The sequence below is a fragment of the Nuphar pumila genome, chromosome 7, assembly GCF_984573655.1.
Source record: "Nuphar pumila chromosome 7, dmNupPumi1.hap1.1, whole genome shotgun sequence".
Lineage (NCBI taxonomy): Eukaryota > Viridiplantae > Streptophyta > Magnoliopsida > Nymphaeales > Nymphaeaceae > Nuphar > Nuphar pumila.
This window is the reverse complement of record NC_143255.1, coordinates 114,647,838-114,668,732: the sequence shown is the minus strand read 5'-3', so window position 1 is coordinate 114,668,732 and position 20,895 is coordinate 114,647,838. Positions and strand designations below refer to the sequence as shown.

At 39.9% G+C, this 20,895-nt stretch overlaps 1 protein-coding gene across 1 annotated transcript in view; it reads left to right on the top strand.

Moving 5' to 3' along the window:
• The window catches only part of LOC149833023 (uncharacterized), a 29,832-nt gene extending 10,193 nt beyond the window's left edge, over positions 1-19,639 (top strand). The window contains exons 4-6 of the mRNA XM_090013352.1: positions 14,139-14,266; positions 16,111-16,219; positions 18,972-19,639. Of these exons, the coding sequence (XP_089869478.1) occupies positions 14,139-14,266; positions 16,111-16,219; positions 18,972-19,010 (276 nt within the window). The 3' untranslated portion in view covers positions 19,011-19,639. The remainder of the gene's footprint in view (positions 1-14,138; positions 14,267-16,110; positions 16,220-18,971) is intronic.
• The last annotated feature ends 1,256 nt before the right edge of the window (positions 19,640-20,895 follow it).

Here is a 20,895-nt window from a genome sequence, read left to right as displayed (position 1 = left end):
AAGACAATAAATACTCACATAAATCAATTTCCAAATAAGTGAGTTCATATATAAGAATCAATTTGAAAAAACAAAGTTTCAAATCAAATCAAATAACGGTAGATGAAAAATTTAGAATGAATATAGTGCAATCATTTGCACAACAAGATGCCAATTGATAAATTTTTACAAAACAAGATTACATCAATAACAAGGAAGGATTAGCATGGCCAATATAAACAAGCTATATGGAGAGGTAGCTCAATTTAGATTATAAGTCTATCTATGAGACAATAGTGATTTTTAATATTAAATGGACCAAAACATATATAGAGATTTTTCAAAGAACCGTAAAGAAAAACAAGATCATACACAAGTGCAATTAATCATGAATACTTTCAAAGAGATAAAAGATCGTGTATATGCAATAATATAATGACTTTAAAGCTACATATCCTATGCAAAAGCTTATAAAGTATCACATAAGATATGCATAGGAACATGCACAAATAACCATAAAGATACTACCATACCCAAAATATATTTTTTGAATTATCATGCTTACACAAGAACCAATAAAACAATACCTCATTTTTAAGAGAAAATATTAATTTCAATTAATTTGAAAACACGTCTAATTTTTCAACAAAATACCAAACAACAATTTTGAAATGACACATAATCATTAACGACATATAAAAACATGCATAGACATATGTGTAGGACACATGAATACGTAGATGATATACCGATAGAGCAAACTCACGAGATCATACAAACCATTCATGACATGACTAATTAGAGCATGCATGCAAGAATTTAAAATTTCTTAAGTAGCACATCTCAATAAAAACACCACATAAAATTTAAAGAACATGCTTTGACATGTGCATAAAGTCACCAATTACGATAAACACAATACAAATAACAAAAATTGGCTTTTTTGTAAACAACATGAAAAAACATGTAAGCATAGTATTTAAGATTTTAAGAAACCACATATTCTTGCAAAATATAATTTTTATTATGATATTTTTCAAAAAATATATATTCATAATCGAAATATATATTTCAAGTAAACATGTTTATGCAAAAACATATGTCAAAAGACAATAATTTTCATAAATTCCAATTTTAATTAATTTGGAAACATATTTATTTTTAATAAATAGCCATAATATTTCAAATACATTTTAAAATATATACCATAAAAGTTTAAAGTAGAGATTCCAAAGAAAAATACATACCGCAATACTAGAGTCTTGAGTCCAAGTCGTACATCAATGCAAGTCTTTCTTTTGAAGCACGAACAAGATGCCAAGACCAAGATGCTTTGCTTTGATACCATGTCACGAAATAACGTGGAACCCAAGACATTCTAAATCGTAGTCCAAATACCAATTGAAATGTATTTGAATACTAACAATATGCAAAACTTTATACAAGTTGTATGAATAAATGATTTCTTTCATAATGAACAAAAATACATGATGCAGTGCTCTTCGAGGAGAAAAAAAAATAGATGCCCATCGAGAATCGGTGTGGCTTATGCTTTCTTTTTATTTTCAATAAGGTTTCAGTAACAAAGGGGAAAACAATGAACAATAAGGAATAAATTAAACAAAGAGTAATTGAAAAGGGGAAAAGGAATAAGCAATATCAAACGAAAGAAAAGAAAGGTTGATGCGTCTTCAATCTTCTGTGTTCGCACAAAACCCTAGGAGAGGGTTTTAACTAATCAGCTGGCGGATCCGGGTTGCTGGTCCAGTCATGGACCCGAGACAAGATTCGGGTCTTCTTGTCGGATCTGTGTCGTCCGGGTCGGAGTGCCTTGTACTCGTCTGAAGTAGGTACGCAAGGGAACCACCTCCCCATGTCTCGGTACCACGTTCTGGATCGGATCCACTGCATGGGTCTGATCCTCAATCCCTTCATGCAAATCGGGTCCGCTGCCTGGGTCAGACTGTATGGACCTGGGTCCATCTTGCACTGCATCATTTTCCCCTGGTTGGGAAGAAGTCGTCTTTGACGACTTGTTGTCTCCACAATAATCATAAAGATCAGACACATTGAAAATAGGCGAAATATGCCAATCATCGGGCAACTCAAGGAGGTAGGCATTCAGGCCTAATCGTCGAAGAACCTTGAATGGGCCGTACTTCTTAGGACTCAACTTGCTGTAGGTGCTTACTGGAAAACGCTCTGGATGCAAGTAAACCCATACTAGCTGACCGACTTGAATTTGAATATCACGACGACCTTGGTCGATGAAAGTCTTGTAGGATTCGTAGCTCTTAACAAGTTTGGCTCGGACTTGTCTGTGGATATCACGCATGTACTCAATGACATCAAATGCGTCTGGAGCTGGGTTTGGAACGCTAGATACATGCGCTAGGTCTACTACATGGATGGGTGACCGGCCATAAACCACTTGGAACGGGGATTTGCCTGTAGACTGGTTGATGGAATTGTTATATGCGAACTCGGCTTGAGGCAAAACGAGGTCCCAAGTTTTGACATTCTCCCCCACTAGACTCCGTAACAGGTTTCTTAAGGTGCGGTTGACAACTTCGGTTTGACCATCGATTTGAGGGTGATACGCGCTACTGAACTGAAGCGCGTGTCTTCAATAAAGCCCATAACGATTTCCAAAAATGGCTCATAAAGCGCGTGTCATGATTGGAGGTGATCGTGCGGGGTAACCCATGGAAGCGGGCGACGTCCTTGAAGTAATAGGAAGCTACTAATGAGGCGTCAGTGGTTCGCTTACATGGGACAAAAATAACCATTTTGGAGAACCGGTCAACAACAACTAAAATTGAATCAAAACGACGTGGAGTTCTGGGAAGGCCCACGATAAAATTCATGGACACGTGCTCCCACGGTCGCTCAGGGATGGGTAACGGAGTATACAGACCACTATTCTGACGATGACCCTTAGACACTTGACACACATGACAACCTTGAATAAACTTGACAACATCTTTGCGCATTTTGGGCCAGAATTATCGTTCATCTAACAGAGCGAACGTCTTATTATGTTCAAAATGCCCAGCTAACCCTTCCTCATGTAATTTGGAAATCAACTGAAGCCTAAGGGAGAAATCAGACACACATAACTTGTTCCCACGAAAGAGGTAACCATTATGAATACTAAAACGGTGGTCGATGGTGCGATCTGAGGAGATGCACCCTTCCCAGACTTGCTGAAAATCAGGGTCCGTCGGGTATAACTCCTTGCACTGCTCGAACCCAATGACTTGCACTGACATGGTCATCAGAAGGCTGTTTTTTCTACTAAGAGCGCCAACCACCTTGTTCAGAGTACCCGATTGATGATGAATCGTGAAGGTATACTCTTGCAAGAAGCTGACCCACTTGTCATGACGAGCACTTAGCTTCTTTTGACTATTCAGGTACTTCAATGCCTCATGATCCGTGTACAAGACAAACTCCTTATAAATGAGATAATGCCTCCAATAACGAAGGGCTTGTACAACGGCATAGAACTCAACATCATAAGTGGAATATTGGCACCTGGTCTGAGTCAGCTTCTCACTAAAAAAAGCAACAGGTCGGCGATTCTGACTCAAGACGGCGCCAATTCCCACTTTAGAGGCATTACACTCAACCTCAAAGACTGCATTAAAATTAGGAAGAGCTAAGATAGGGGCACTAGTCATTCTTTCTTTGATGATCGTAAAGGCTTTTCCTGCGGTAGGAGTCCAATAGAAACTAGTACCTTTTAGGCATTCTGTGATAGGGGCCATGAGGGTACTGAAATTTCGCACAAAACGATGGTAGAAAGTAGCTAACTCGTGGAAACTACGGATCTCTCTGATAGTCTTTGGGGTAGGCCAATCTACGATCGCACGGACCTTCGCAGGATCGACTTTAACTCTATCGGAAAACACTATAAAACCCAGAAATACGACGCTGGATGTCATGAACTCACACTTTTTTGCATTGACATACAGTTTTTCTCTCCTCAAAATTTCTAAGACCTGACGCAGGTGACTCAAATAATCGGACAAAGACGAACTATAAATCAAAATATCATCAAAATAGACAACGACAAACTTTCCTATACATGGACGCAACACTTGGGTCATCATGTTCATGAAAATACTTGGGGCATTAGATAACCCAAATGACATGACTAACCACTCATATAGCCCATCACGTGTCTTGAATGTCGTTTTTCACTCATCCCCCTCCCGTATACGAATCTGGTGATACCCACTTTTTAAATCTATTTTGGAGAAAATGGAGGCAACAAATAACATATCATCCAAACGGGGAATGGGAAAACGGTATTTGACCGTGATGCGATTGATCGCACGACTATCAACACATGTGCATGGACCCATCTTTCTTTGGAGTGAGCAGGGCGGGTACTGCACAAGGGCTAACACTCTCGCGAATAAAGCCCTTTTGCAGTAACTCTTGGACCTGCCGCAATAACTCAGCATGCTCGGATGGGTTCATGCGATATGGGGGGAGGTTGGGGAGGCTCGATCCCGACACAAAATCAATGGCGTGCTGGACTACCCTCGTCGAAAGTAATCCATCAGGCAGGTCATCCGGCATAATGTCGCGAAACTCCTCTATAAGAGGGGCAACGTCCGCGGGAATGGACACAAACGAACTCATCAACGGCTTTGCCACCAAGGCATAACAATAGCCATCTTCCTGACAATGGTTCAAGAAGGGCCGGTACGATAGGCCCGCAAGCCTAGGGACTCGCTCAGGCTTATCCACGGTGGGAAAACCGATCTCCTTGATAGAGAGAAGGACGATCTTATGACCCTTAAAAAAGAAGGAATATGTGTTCTTGCGCCCATCGTGAATGGCTTTGCGATCAAACTGCCAAGGACGCCCCAACAAAATGTGACACGCACTCATGGGGGCTACATCACACCACACCTCATCGTGGTAATGCTCCCCCATGGAGAATCGAACTAAACAATGTTGGGTGATGGGAACCTCGTTCCCTTTCTTGAACCACACCATCTTGTATAGTTGGGACAATTTCTCGGTTTTCAAGTTCAAGGTAGATACAACACTCTCAGACGCCATATTCTCACAAGCACCGGTGTCGATAATAACATCACACGCGTGACCCTCACAGTTGCACCGAGTTCTAAAAATGTTGTTTTGCAACCATTTTACAGGGGTCGACTCGCGGGGTGCAGTCAAAACATGACGGATGGACAGTAAATTTTCGACATTGCCGTCAAACTCTACGACTTCCCTCTCATCCTCATCCTCGACCGAAGATTCACTCTCACTCTCTGATGCTGATTCCACAATACCTTCAACAAGATGGGTGTTCTTGCTCACAGTGGGACACTTAGACGCGACATGTCCTAACTCCTGACACCTAAAACAATGAATGGTCGACTCACTAGGTTTGACTTTGGACCGGGTATGGAAGGCTGGTCCTGACTGATCAGGTTTGCTCTAGGCTTTGGGTCCTCCTTTCTAGGGGAGCTTGCTCCCTGTAAATTTTCCTTTTGTTCCTGTATTGAGAAAGAGAAGAGAAAGAGAGAGGGAGAGAAAGGGAGAGATCGACTGCGGCTGTCACGATTTCGGTAAAAGAAATCGTGACCTAAACATGTATTTAAGTTTACATTACACTATGGGTCGGGTCTGGTATATCCAGACCCGATAACTAAATACATGATCTTTACATACATGGACGGTGACATGGATCGGGTCGGATCCTGCACCTTTTTCACCCCCCCTCAAGTTGATCATGGTTTTGGACCATGAACAACTTGCTTTTAAGCATCCAAAAGCGATCCTTGGTTAACCCTTTGGTAAATATGTCTGCAACTTGTCTTTCAGTACTGACAAATTCAGGTTCAATCTCTTTTTCTTCAACCTTCTGCCTCACAAAGTGTTGGTCGATCTCAATGTGCTTGGCACGACTGTGATGTACTTGATTGAATGACATATTAATAGCACTTTGATTGTCACAGAGCAAGGTAGTGTGAGAGATCTTTTCTCCTACTTCAGTTAGAAGATGCCTGATCCATGTGACTTCGGCAGTGGCAGCAGCCATGGATCTATATTCAGCCTCAATGCTTGATCTAGCGATAGCTTTTTGTTTTCTACTGCTCCAAGAGACTAAATTTCTTCCAATGAAGGCACAATATCCTGATGTAGATCTTCTTTCGTCGGGATCTCCTGCCCAGTCTGCATCACAATATACAGTAATTTCGTGCTCGTTTTGGCCATGGGACTGTGGTAAATATATCAATCCATCCCCAATAGTCCCTTTCAGATATCTAAGGATCCTCTTGACCGCTTCCATATGTCCAGTATGTGGCGCATGCATAAATTGAGACACTTGATTGACTGAATAAACAATATCAGGTCTAGTGAATGTGAGGTATTGTAACATTCCTATTATGCTGCGATACCTGGTAGGGTCATCACACAGATCTCCATCATGAGCGCTAAGTTTTTGATGAAGTACACTCGGAGTTCCTAGAGGTTTGCAGTCTTTCATGCCTGCCTTGCTGAGAACATCTACGGTGTACTTGTGTTGAGTGAGTGTCAATCCATGAGCCTGGTTGTCAACTTCTACACCAAGGAAATAGCGTAGAACTTCAAGGTCTTTCATTTTGAACCTTTGACCTAATAAGTCTTTTATTTCTTGGATGTGGTCCGCAGAGTTTCCTGTGATGATAATATCATCGACATAAATTAATAATAGAGTGGTCACAGACTGGCTTTTAAAGATAAATAATGAGTGGTCCATCATGGAACGTGAAAATCCATGTTTCTGAATCTCTGATGAGAAGCTATCAAACCAAGAGCGAGATGCTTGCTTCAGGCCGTAAATGACTCTTTTTAACCTGCATACATGGGTTTTACAATTTTGTTCTTGATATCCAAGGGGTTGTTCCATGTATACCTCCTCCTTCAAATCCCCATGTAAGAATGCATTTTTTACATCAAGCTGACTCAACTTCCATCCATGTTCAATAGCAAGGGAAATGATAATTCGAATCGTTCTCATTCTTACAACCGGACTAAAAGTCTCATCATAGTCTTGCCCTGCTTCTTGAGTGAATCCTTTTGCTACAAGCCTTTCTTTATATCGTTCAATGGTTTCATCTGGCTTGTACTTGATTTTGTAGACCCATTTGCATCCGACAACATTTTTGTCAGGTGGTCTGGGAACAACTTCTCATGTTCCACATTCATGCAAGGCTTGCATTTCATCATTCATGGCTTCTACCCATTTCATAGAAGTTGCTGCCTGATAATACATGGGCTCTTCATCCTTATTGATGGCAGTTAAAAACAGTTGAAAATCCAAGGAGAAGTTGTTATAGCTAACCCACCTGTCAATAGGATGCCGTATGCGGTTTGATTTTCTGATTGCGAGGGTATGAGGAGTAGGATTGGCGACTGAGACATGATCTAAATGGTTTGATATTGTCGGTCTCTGTCTGGAATAGACAATGCCTTTGTATCTGCCCGGTACTTCCTCTGCATTCTGTGACCCCGACGTCCTAGTGTTCTCAAATACCTCTTCTTCTTGTTGCACGCAATCTGAGGAACATGTTTCATTGGAGCCAGCAAAAAGTTCTGAGCTTAGCCAAGGATAGTAAATTTCAGTTGACATATTTGTTGTGTCAGCTCCGTGATCAAAATTTTGTTCATCAAAGACAACATTTCTTGAGGTTCTGATACGTTTGTTGGTGGGATCATAACACCTATATCCTTTGTAGTCATCTGCATATCCCACAAATCTGCACTTTTGGGCTTTGTCTTGAAACTTGTTTCTCAGGGATTGATCGATATGCACATAGCAAACACATTCAAAAAACACACAGATCATAATAACTAGGATAAGTTCAAAAAAGACAGTGATAAGGAGACTTATTTTCCAGAATAACCATAGGCAGCCTGTTTATCACATGCACGGCAGAATGGAAAGCTTTTGTCCATAAGTTGATGGGAAGATTGCTGTCATGAAGCATACTCATGGCACTTTCAACGATATGCTTGTGTTTTCGTTCAGCAATTCCATTTTGTTGAGGGGTGTGAGGACAGGACACCCTTCTTCCTATTCTGTTACTTTGAAGAAAAGAGATAAAATCACGGGATGAGAATTCCCCACCTCCATCACATTGGAAAAATTGAATGGACTCAGAAAATTGATTTTTGACAAGGGAAAGAAAATTTTGAAACAAAGAGAAGACTTCCGACTTATTTTTTATGAAATATATCCAAGTGTATCGAGTATAGCTATCAACAAAGATTAGATAGTATTTGCTCCCAGATCCAGAGGCAACGGGGGTGGGTCCCCATACATCAGAACAGATTATCTCAAAAGGTTTTGAAGCTCTCTTATTAATGGAATGAAAAGGCAATACATGACTCTTGCAGGAAAGACAACTGTAACATTTGTAACTGTTCTCATCCCTATTTAGACTTTCTTTTGGAATGAGATTATTAGATACAAGTTTCTCAATGAAATGACCCCCACAATGTCCTAATCGACTATGCCATAAGAATGACTTATTACATTCAGAAATACTAAAAACATTAGCAGAAGAGGATGAACACGACTCTAATGAAAGCTCTGAATTCAGGTGGACAGGGCGGACAACATGACAAGGAGCTTCTTTAAAGACATACATATTGCCTCGTCTCTTTCCTTCAGCGAATGTTTCCCTCGTGCGAAGGTCCTTGACCTGCACAGAGAAGGGAGTGAATTCAACTGAAGCATTATTATCATTAATAAGTTTGGAAACAGAGACAATATTTTTCTTAATGTCAGGAGCATGAAGAACGTCAGAAAGAGTAAGAGTGGAATGTGACATGGGAATGACAATTTTTCCAACATGAAAAACATGATGGTGGGATCCATCTCCAGTGACAATCTTACTTTTTCCAAAATAAGGAATGAGATTAGAAATCTTACCTGCATCACCTGTTACATGAGTCGCTACCCCTGAGTCGACAAACCAAGTGCCTTCATCGCTCTGCTTCAATTTCAACTCTGACAAGGAGCAGATCTTTAATCTCTCCACTGCTTGAGAACTTCCTTTTGTTTTATGTCTGTGGACCCTTTCCTTTATTCTCTGGATTATGCCAACAATTCGCCTTGATATGCCCCTTTTTGTTACAAAGGAAGCAGGTAGGAATGGATCTTGACCCCTGCGCATGAGCTAACATATTTGGAGTGGGAAGCAAACCACGCCCAACGTGTCCACTTCGCCCTTGTCCTCATCGTCCGCGTCCTCTACCATAAGACACCCCTGTGGAAAAAACTTCCTGAGAATTTGTGTGAACGTGAGATTCCTCAGAGAACCCTTTCAGAGTCATCTCATACTGAATTAATTTTGCTCGCAACTCATCAAAGGTAGGAAGGGCAGGGAGACACAATAGGGAAGTGACGATCATGTTGTAGTCGGATCCCAATCCACTCAGAGTCTGTTGTACCATATCGTTGTCACTCACCGCGCATCCTATAACTGCAAGTTGGTCTGTGATAGTCTTCATCTTGTTCAGATATTCCATGATGGTCATGAAATCTTTTCTCAACATCTGGAATTCCCTCTTGAGAAAAACCATTCTCGCCTGCGAAACTTGTGAATATGTTTGAACCAATTTTTCTCAAAGTTGCAGAGCAGTACAATTGTCGGGAATGGCAACAAGGATCTCTTGGGACAAGGTGAAAGTGATGTATGCAACCACTGATTGATCTTTCCTTTCCCAGTTGAGGTACTCAACATTCTTGACATACACAATTGAACTTACTCCTTTGTCGTCTTTTTCTTTTCTCGTAACAAATTCGATTGGGACGGGAGTGGTTCCATCAAGGTGACCTAAGAGACCTTGACTTCTTATAAAAGGAATGATTTGTCTCTTCCAAATCAAGAAGTTTGAGGTAATTAACTTTTTAGAAACGAGTTGAGTGAGAAAACTTGAAGAAAGATTGGATGAAGAGGAATGAAGATCCATGAAAAAGGAGTTTTAACAAGAAAGGGAACCCCTTTTTTTTTTGGAGTATTCACAGAGTGCTCAGTCTGCAGTCAGAGAGGTTTGTTGATCGCCTTTTTTTTTTTTTGCACTGAGTAACTCAAAGATAGACGACCATAAGCTATCAGAAGAAAGACTGAGTTTTCAATGTGAATCCCACTCGTAATAGTCAGAACAAAAATGATACGAGAAAAGGCAAATGAGAGCAAAGAAATGAACAGATTTTCTGTCGCACAGCATGTTGGACAACAAATATATATATATATATATATATATATATATATATATATTGGAATCCCAGATTATATGTCAACTGGGGGGTATGCAGGAAAAGAGATTTGAATAAAGAGAGAAGATTCACGTGAAATTCACGACCTTTTGATGTACAACGTTCACGTGAATCAAGATTCACGTGAATCCTGCGTGAACAGATTAGGGATTCACGTGAGATGTGAATCCACTAAAGGAAGAAATGAAAAAAAGGTGGGAAAACAGAAAGGGAAAACGAGAGGTGGAGATTGAAATCGTGGTAGAGAAAAAAAATCTGAAGGAAATGAAGAAAGGAATAGGCGAAACCTCAAACCTTGATTTGTCGCACCTTCGAAATCCACTTCAACCCTTAGCTGGATCTTGGATCTGATACCATGTAAATTTTCCTTTTGTTCCTGTATTGAGAAAGAGAAGAGAAAGAGAGAGGGAGAGAAAGGAAGAGATCGACTGCGGCTGTCACGATTTCGGTAAAAGAAATCGTGACCTAAACATGTATTTAAGTTTACATTACACTATGGGTCGGGTCGGGTCTGGTATATCAAGACCCGATAACTAAATACATGATCTTTACATACATGGACGGTGACATGGATCGGGTCGGATCTTGTACGTTTTTCACTCCTCTGGTTGGGAAACTCGACTTAGGTCGACTGGATGGTTCACTACGGGAGGTCCTATATACCTGCCTCTTTTTCAGCTTTTCCTCGACATTCATGGCATAACTGCTTGCCTGATCTAATGTCTCAACTGTGATACAACTAAAGTCATCAGAAATAGCAGGACGGAGACCAGAAACGTACCTCGTGACCTGCTAGCGGGTGGTTTCCTCGATCTGCACACGTAGGGAAAGACGATGGAACTCAGCAGTGTACTCCGCCACAGTTCGGGTGCCTTGACGCAGGGTCAGGTACTCCTTGTAGGCTCTCTCGGCGTGATCTGAAGGCACGAATTTTGACTGCATCAATCTCTGCATCTCCTCCCACGACTGTACGTGCTCGAGTCCAAGCCACTCTTTCGACCGCTGCAACTCACCCACCATGTCTGGGCTAGGCCCCTCAACCGAGTAGACGCTAGAGAGACGGCGGTGTGGTAGTCGAAAAAGAACTGCACGACATAAGACCAGTCGAAGAACTGCTCCGCATCGAACCGCCCCGCAAACTCCTGAGGATCCAGCTTCACCCCATAAGTGGAGGGGTGCTCTGGTGCTCTCTGCTGACGAGCCTCCACCATTTGTGCAGGATAATCGTTCTAGAAAGCATCGTCGTCCCATATTGCTTCATCGCCCTCTGTGCGGTACTGCTCGCCTGGATGCTGGTGCTGACGAACTCTATCGATGGGTGGCCGGCGCTCAGGGCGCGTCGGTCCCTACTGATTCTGCCTCAGTTTGGCTTGTCTGTGGGCGGGAGCCATCTACGGCCGACGTTGGGGCACCGGTATGACAGGAAGTCCAGGGTAAGATGGATAGGTCTGGTGGGTCTCGGGTTCTAGGTGGGTAGGGATGTCATAACATGGGTTTGGGTTAGGATAATGGTGTGGGATCGGATACTGTATTGGATTCTGGATCAGGGTTGGGTTGAGGGGTTGGTTTGGGTTTGGGTACAGGGTCTGGTTGATATATTGTTGGGTTGATTCGCCTGATGGGATGTGGATCAGGTCTATTCCTAAACTACTCGTCGGACCCAGATGTGGATAGGTTGGATCGAGGATCGAGTTGCGGGGATAAGAGGCTTGGTTTGAACTCGATCCACGATCCATATGATTATGGGTCTAGTTTTGACCCGGCTCAAATCCAAACTGGAGTTCCGTTCGGGTCTGATATGGGTCTGGGTCGACATTGGATCCATTTTGGGGATAAAAAATAACGGGTTGGATCTGGTTCAGGGCAGCCCGCGAACCGGACCCAACTAGGTAGGCTGAGTGAAGGGGTTCTAGACCCAGACCCGCTCCCTGAGACCCAACGGATGGTCCCAGCGAACCGGGCTCGTGCCCTGCTGAAGTGAAGACTGGACCGAACCCTCTTGGGTTCGACCCAATCAAAAGGGGCTCACCTGTTCCCGCTCGCGGGTGTGCTGCCACAGGGCCTCCCCGCGTGGGATCTGGAGGGAAAGGTGAGTCCTTCCCGGGTCGACCTGACGAACCCGGGTCTGCTGTAGGGCCCACCGTGACGCTGGGGCCCTGTCGACCCGACTCGGCTTGCGACGCAGCCCTCGTGAACCAATGCCATGAGCCAGGGCCTACAGGTGGACCCAGCGTAATGCTGGGGCACTGCTGGCTCGGGTCGACCTGCGACGTGGTCGCAGGGACTCGCTGCCACGAACCCATACCTGCAGATGGACCCAACGTAACGCTGGGGTCCTGCAGGCTCGGTCCGACCCGTGGCACCATCACAGGTGCTCGCTGCCTGGGGTGAGGTACCCCCACATGGGGGTTGTTGCTCGTCGGGAGTCCCTGGTGCAGCTGTAGAATGCCCGGATCAGAGGTGGATATCGGAACTGGCGGGACGGCAGCAACACGACCCTGTTGGGGTTGCGTCGGTTGACAGGGCTCTGAAACATTGGGGCTCAAGCTTGCGGACACGCCATCAACGAGATCTGTGCCTGGTGCTGCGCACAGGTCCTTGTGTGTTTCAAGGGCTGTCAGACGATCGTCAAACCCATCCAGTCGCTTCGACAGGCCGACGACATCTTTACTCATGCGCAACATGTTCTCCTGGATTTTTGTCAACATATCCATCACGCGCAACATTGGATCTTCGCTGCCAGTCTCCTCACGTTCCTCGCCTCGTATCGGATCGGTCCCCGCTTCAAGAGTCATCTCGCTGATGAAGGTGGACGCTGACTCTGATACCACTTTGATGCAGTGCTCTTCGAGGAGAAAAAAAATAGATGCCCACCAAGAATCGGTGTGGCTTATGCTTTCTTTTTATTTTTAATAAGGTTTCAGTAACAAAGGGGAAAACAACGAACAATAAGGAATAAATTAAACAAAGAGTAATTGAAAAGGGGAAAAGGAATAAGCAATATCAAACGCAAGAAAAGAAAGGTTGTTGAGTCTTCAATCTTCTGTGTTCACACAAAACCTTGGGAGAGGATTTTAACTAATCAGCTGGCGGATCCAGGTCGCGGGTCCAGTCATGGACCCGAGACAGGATCCGGGTCTTCTTCTTGTCGGATCTGGGTTGTCCGGTTTGGAGTGCCTCGTACTCGTCTGGAGTAGGTACGCAAGGGAACCACTTCCTCATGTCTCGGTACCACGTTCTGGATCGGATCCACTGCATGGATCCGATCCTCAATCCCTTCATGCAAATCGGGTCTGCTGCCTGGGTCCGACTGTATGGACCTGGGTCCATCCTGCACTGCATCAATACATAAACACTCAAAAACATACAAAAGAACCTAAAACTACCCATCACTCTCTCACCCACAATAGGCACACACCCCATATATATATATATATATATATATATATATATATATATATATATATATATATATATATATATATATATATATATATATATATATATATATATATAGAGAGAGAGAGAGAGAGAGAGAGAGAGAGAGAGAGAGAGAGAGAGTCATCTTTAGCCATTGGACTAGAAATCTAGCTGTTGCTTAGTTCCCAACACAAATCTAGTTGTTGGGCTGAGTTCCCAACAACTAGTGTAAAGTCAACTTTAGTTGAATTTACAATATATATATATATATATATATATATATATATATATATATATATATATATACACACACATACCAAAAGGATAGAGTAATCTTAACAGTTTGGTGGCCAAGTTCTTATGCAGCTTGATTGAATAATTCTTTATTTTCTTGTGTCCATTTGTATTATTCAATGTATATTAACTAAGTTTTCCATTCTAGGAATTGCAATCACTAGGAGAGGCCATTGGCACACACTCCAGAGGTCTGTCTGATGAGCTAATCTCATACTTACCATCTTCAAAGTACAAGGCAGGGCGGTTATTCTCCAGAAACAACAAACATGAGGAGTAAGATCCGCAAATACGCTTTCTTTATCTATCATACAGTCTCATATCTACTGCTCCTCTTATATTGGGAGGGATAATGCATAGGATTTGACGAGGGCGGATCAGCTGCAATCACATTGCACACTGAAAGTGTGCCACTGCACCTGACCGTCTTTCATCTCTGGATATAGCTTGTCAGATTTGGGTCCCAACAGTGAGATGGAGGGCTGTCAGGTGCAACGGCACACTTTCAGCATGCAATGTGATTGCACCTGATCCGTAGTCGGATTTGACTGCTTCCTCCCGTAGTTACTTTCCCTGATATTTTTTTCAGAGCATATTGTAAGGCTATATCTTTGTAACTTATCATAAAGTTTTTCTTGGTTATAGCATGTGTTTTGCAATTATTAGCAATCCATATTGTTGCCACTGGTAAAAATTGGTGTGGCTAATCTCTTGAACATAAAATTCATAAAGGTCTTTCTTGTAATGAAGGACATGAGATGTGTCAGGCACCTAAAATCGGATCATCTGAATGCTAATTAAAGGAAATAAGATTAGTTTAGAAACTGTGATTTGCTGGAAAATTTATATTTATATATATATATATATATATATATATATATAGAGAGAGAGAGAGAGAGAGTGGCATTCTTCAAGTTTTGGTGTGCCCCAGGGTCAAGAACATCTCTTTCATGCAATCTAATGCCATAGATGTGTTATGCATAGTTTGTTCACTAAGAACTTTTTCGAAATAAGATCATAATTTTTTAAGTCGTGAAATTTTGGCGCATTGTGAGCCATTGATTTTCGATGCATTTGAAAATCCTTCTTACACATTGCAATGATATGTTTCAAAAGATGCTTTTTATTAAAAAAAATCATGTAGATCATATACGTACAGTTGTTTTAACCATCTAATCATTCGATTGGACAATTTAGGGTCAGGGCACACCATCCAACTTTATATATATATATATATATATATATATATATATATATATATATATCTTAGTCACCTATATCGTTAAAAGTAATTTCTCGGCAAGGGTATTTCTCAAAGAGATTTTCAAAAGTTGATAAATCTCGGGAGTTTAAAAAATTGGAAAAATATAAAAAAAAAAACAAAAACCCTAAGAAAATAATAATTTTTGTATTATTTTTCTTTCAAAAATATAAAGAAACATGTTTTAAAGGTTTTAAAATATAAAAGAAACAAAAAATAGGAAATGCAAAGCTAAAAATAAAAAAACTCAAAAAAATCACGATAATATCGCAATATTTTTTATGTGCCGATATTTTGAAAATATCGCGATATATTCCCGATATTATCAGCAAGCTTGAAATTGCTGATAATATTGCGATATATTTAAAAAATTGGTGATATCGGTGACAGTGATATATATATATATATATATATATATATATATATATATATATATATATATATATATATATATATATATATATATATAAGTCCTTAAGTGAGATGTGCAGTTTAAACCTGGGGTGTCTTGCTTTGACCTTTTTCAGCAACAGAGCAGTGTACTCAAGGGGAGGCCACAATATGACAACCCTGGCTGGGAACAAATGCCGCAGGATTTTTATTTTGATAGTGTTCCCATTTCAAATTTGTCACCAGTTAAGCATAAAGCAAAATATGACTATAAAAAAGTGTTTTTTAATGATCTAATAGATGATTACTAATTTACTAGGATTGAAGTGCTGAACCCAGATCTTTCCCTTTTATCCAAGCTGACAGTCCAGCAAATACAGCTGTGCCTATGTTGTGGTTCTTTTTAATCTTCTTATTTCGGACATATCAGTTTCTAAATGCTGCTCTTATCCTTGGTTATGTTTTACAGATGTGTGATATGTTGCATGGAGTACAAAAGGGGTGATAGTTTAATCACTTTGCCTTGTCGACATCTATACCATGCAGATTGTGCTACACGCTGGCTACGAATTAAAAAGGTACTCTGTTACATTGATATTGTTGCTTCTGATAATATATATACATATTATACTATTTGTACATGCATACCCATATATATATATATATAAGTATGCAAAAATCGGTATCGCCTATATCTCGGCGAGGCTATTTCTTGTGATATTATAGGTTTGGTGATAAATCTCAGGAAAATCTCAAGGCATAAAAAATATAAAAAAAACAAAAATAAGTAAGCAAATATCATGTTTAGACAAAAAATACATAAATAATAAAAGTAATAGGTAAAAAAAATAAAAAAAACATATTTAAAATGTAAAAAATAATAAAAAATTGATAATATCGTGATAATATCAGGAGAATATCGTGATATTATCAAATTGGCGATATTTTACGTATATTATCTTTTGCTGAATTTACAGCAATATTGTTGCGATATTTTGAAAATATCACTGATTTCTGTGACTATATATATATATATATACATTATGAACATAGTAGAATGTATTTGGGATGAAAATGTACTTTTATTTTATTTATTTTTGTTATTTATTTTTTTGTATTTTTCATGCCCCTGATGGGCCATTTTTGTCTTTTGTTGTGTTCCAACTAGCTGTAAGAGCTACCTAATGGCTAGCTCTTTCCCTTCTTTTGTATGTAAATGGAACTAAGTCCCTTGTACATCTCAATACATTCTTTGTGCATTTGAGTTATTAATAAAATATTATTTTTAAGAGTGTTGGCATGCTCTCTTTGGCCCTTAGTGGCTTTTGTGCTTGTGCCCATAGTAGTTTGTATTTGTACCCCTTGTGAGGTGTGTGGGATCTTTCTTTATTGCATTACAGCTTCTGTTGTCTTCATCAATACTATCATGATTGAGTGCCTGTGTTGCTTATGTTAGCATGCTCAAATGCATTCTTTCTTCAATAGGATTGAAACTCATGCTGATGATCATTGAAATGAAACCCTCTTTGTAGCACACTTGGGAAAAACAATACAGTAAGAACATTTTCTTTGCTGGAAAAGAAAATACTAGCAGTATAGTGCTTGCAGTTCGTGTTTTTCTCATTGGATGTTAAGTGGAGGTGTGAGTTCCTGCATTAGTGGTCTGAAGATACCATCAGTACCATGCTATTATCTTCCTTCTTTTAGCTCCTTGTTTTAGGTCATGAGTTCTATTAGGATTTTTACTTTTTTTTTTGGTTAAAAAATTTATTTATATAAAAGAGTGATCAGATTAATGCTAATGTTGTATATATACAAGGGTAGGTGGCCAGTCAAGGCTAACTTGGATTGGTTAGAATTGGGTCAGGTAGAACTGGTTTAGGCATTAAGTAGTTTACTTTTCTATTTGATTGGGCATGAAATGAGTTTGGGTACAAACATGTTTTAATTTTGGGTTTGTTCATTTATATAATTTAAAGAACCTACCTTGCCGGGTCTAAAATGGTTCAGGTCTGGTATGGTTTCGAGTAGAAGATAAGTTCGAGTCCAACTTGGTTTGGGTACATATTGCATGGAACCTATGTTGAACACTGATACAGGTGTCGGTGTCAGCCACGAGTACGAAGTGTCAGATATGGATGGTTTTGAAAAACTGGATACATGGACATGACAAGATATATATATATATATATATATATATATATATATATATATATATATATATATATATATATATATATATATATATATATATATATAGAGAGAGAGAGAGAGAGAGAGAGAGAGAGAGAGAGGTAATTAAGTAAAAAATAAAAGAAATATTTCAAAAAAAAAGGAGGGAGACATTCAATTCTCTCTCCTGTTTGTGGCATCACACAATGTAATATGCATCCAAATTGTGAAAGAGGAGAGCTAATTCTTAAATGAGACTGAATGAGGCTTGATTGTTGTCACAACAAGTCTTTTTACCAAATATCTGGACTCCGTCATCAATTGAGAGAGAGGGCATGTCGACTCATTTTTGTGGAGTTGGAACCCAATAAAATATAGGGAGAGAAATAGAGTTTAAACCAAGTTGACACGAAGTATCCGACATTGGACACTTTGTGTTTAGGTCACTCAAAACTGTCAGATGCACTACACCAAGTCTATCTTTTCTTAGAAATTTCTATGTTAAAAAATGAAGCGTCTAGAAGTGTTGGTATTGGTGTTCAAGTGCCCAAGTGTTGGACACTGACACGTTGGCCCTCCAGAAGTGTCAATGTAATATAGCATGGAACCAATCGGATTGGGCATAAACATGGGTTGGTACAAACAGTTTTGGTTTTGTAATTTTCTAACCCAAGAAAACATCGTTTTAAACAGGTTCAAATTTTAGAGCTGACATGTATCAATGGGTCTATCAAAATCAGGTTGGGTGTAATCAGTTTGGTACTTAGGCTTGGGCTGTCTTGCCTGACCGGATACATCCTAGAAATACTTCCAATTAATTTGTACAGAGTGAATTGCATTTCAAATCACATTTACTTGCTTCTTGGGAATTGGGATTTTTGTTTTGTCTTCCGGCCTTCTGTGATCTTTAATTACATATTACACAACTAGCAGGATTTGTAATGGTCATTATCTCAGAATTTTGCAATGAAAAGGCTGAATGCAACTTCATTAGCTTGAATGCTCATAGTTGAGTCTTAGGATACTTTCTGCTTTTTGTGGAGACAACTGTCTGGCATCTTGGTATTGCTTGTAGGGAATGCTGATGCAATTATTTTAAACTCTCTTTTATTCCAAAAGAAATTCAAACTGAGATGAGTTCTGTTAAATGTCAATTAGGTATGCCCTGTATGCTATGCTGAGGTATTTGGTTCGTGACACTCTGTAACGGCCCCTCCATATTCTGCTCCATTATGACAGAGCTAGCTTCTCTTCAGGGATGTATGTGAATATGATTTTATCAAAGATGAATAAAAGGATTCAAAAGTGTGACCCTAGTTTTATTTGAACCGACTATTGCCGTATTGTAGAAGTTGTCATCACAGACGTGCATTCCGCAGGCAGATGTTCAGGAGATTATAAAACTATCTTGCAATGTGAATTTGTAAAGTCAGCATCTCTCTCTCTCTGTGTGTGTGTGTGTGCACCCCCGTAGACATGCATGCAGGTGTTTTTATATATTTTAATGTTGACTTATACCTGCCCGGGTCACCCCAGTGGTCACAAGCCTGGGGAGAAGGTGCCCACCTCTTAGCCCCAGGTTCGACTCCTACTGGATGTGCAGGTTGTCTTTCAATGGTGGGCTCCTCAAGGGCTTCGGTGTCAATGAACCCACCCAGAGATTACCCGCTTCGGTTGGGAACTTTGTCATTAAAAAAAAAATCTTATTATTGTAGACTTGATTAACTCTGTATTTACTTCGTCCTGTATAAGAGTTTGACTTTAACCACACAAGCATGTTCATGCTTGTTTTTGTAAATGATAAGATCCTTGATTTGTTTTGCCAATGTCCACATTTTTACATAGGATTCGTCGCTTTTATTTGGAACCAGTGTTGTGAAAAGCGTTGAGGCGTAGCGAGGCGCTCCACCAAAATCTGAGGCGAGGCGTAAAGCGCAAGCCTCAAAAAAAAATTTAACTTAAAAAAACCATAAAATATATCTAAAATTATAAAAAAATAAAAAATGCTTTATTGATGAAGCAACCATCAACAAGAAATAAAAAATCTCAAATAAATACTGAAAAATATGAGATTAACATGTAAAAGTAACATTAATGCAACAACTTGATCTATGTAAGTATCTAAGAAATAAAATATTCAATAAAAAATTAACATTAACAATGAAATGTATATTAACATTAACAACATCATCTCATAATTAAAAAATAAATGTTAGCATTAACAACTAAATCTTAATATTGTTCAACTGCAAAAATGCATATAAGAAAACATATATTAACACAAAAATTTAGATTCATATTCAAATAAAAATGGATGAATCAAGTGATGAGTTGTGGAGCCTGATTCACTGTTTTTTCTCTTACAAGAAGGGGGTCCGGGGGTTCCCCCGGTGCGGGTCCCGGTTTCTTATGGATCAGCGCCCCCTAGAACAGATTCCCTTTTGCATGAAGTTTGATATAAAAATCCAAGTGAATCTATAAGCTGTCTTAATTTTAGATCATCTCTTTTGTGTGCTTAACACTTTTATGCAAAATAAAGCTGACAAACATAGAGTCAACTAAGCAAATGGTATTCAATAAACTAGACAATTTTCTTTAGATGCTAGATATGGAGCAACATGCCAAAGTTCATTTTAGAGTGCAAATTAGAAAAGAAGACCTACACACTCAAAAATGTCAGAACTCAAAAGCTATAAAAGAAAAACTTATCCAATATATAAGTACTTTCACGATACACACATGCACGCAAACTCATGTTACACCGTCTGCCAAATGGGTGATAAAGGTTCATAGGGGCGACAAAGTGCAATGCTTGCACTCCTGCTCATGGAATCAACCAAGATTACTCATGAAGACATGGTGCTGAAAACATTAAAGTGATTTGCTATACCATAGCAAAAATGCTAGAGGCAGTGTGGGAGCAAAAGCCACAGATCATGCACAAGTTACATCCTTTTCGACCAATGTTCATGCACAAAAAAATGTGAAAAGATATAATCTTAACCTTCATTCTATTTTCATCATTTGTGGTGACCTTCTCGTTACTTGAAACATAGCTCAATAGCCTATAAAGTTTCTGTTG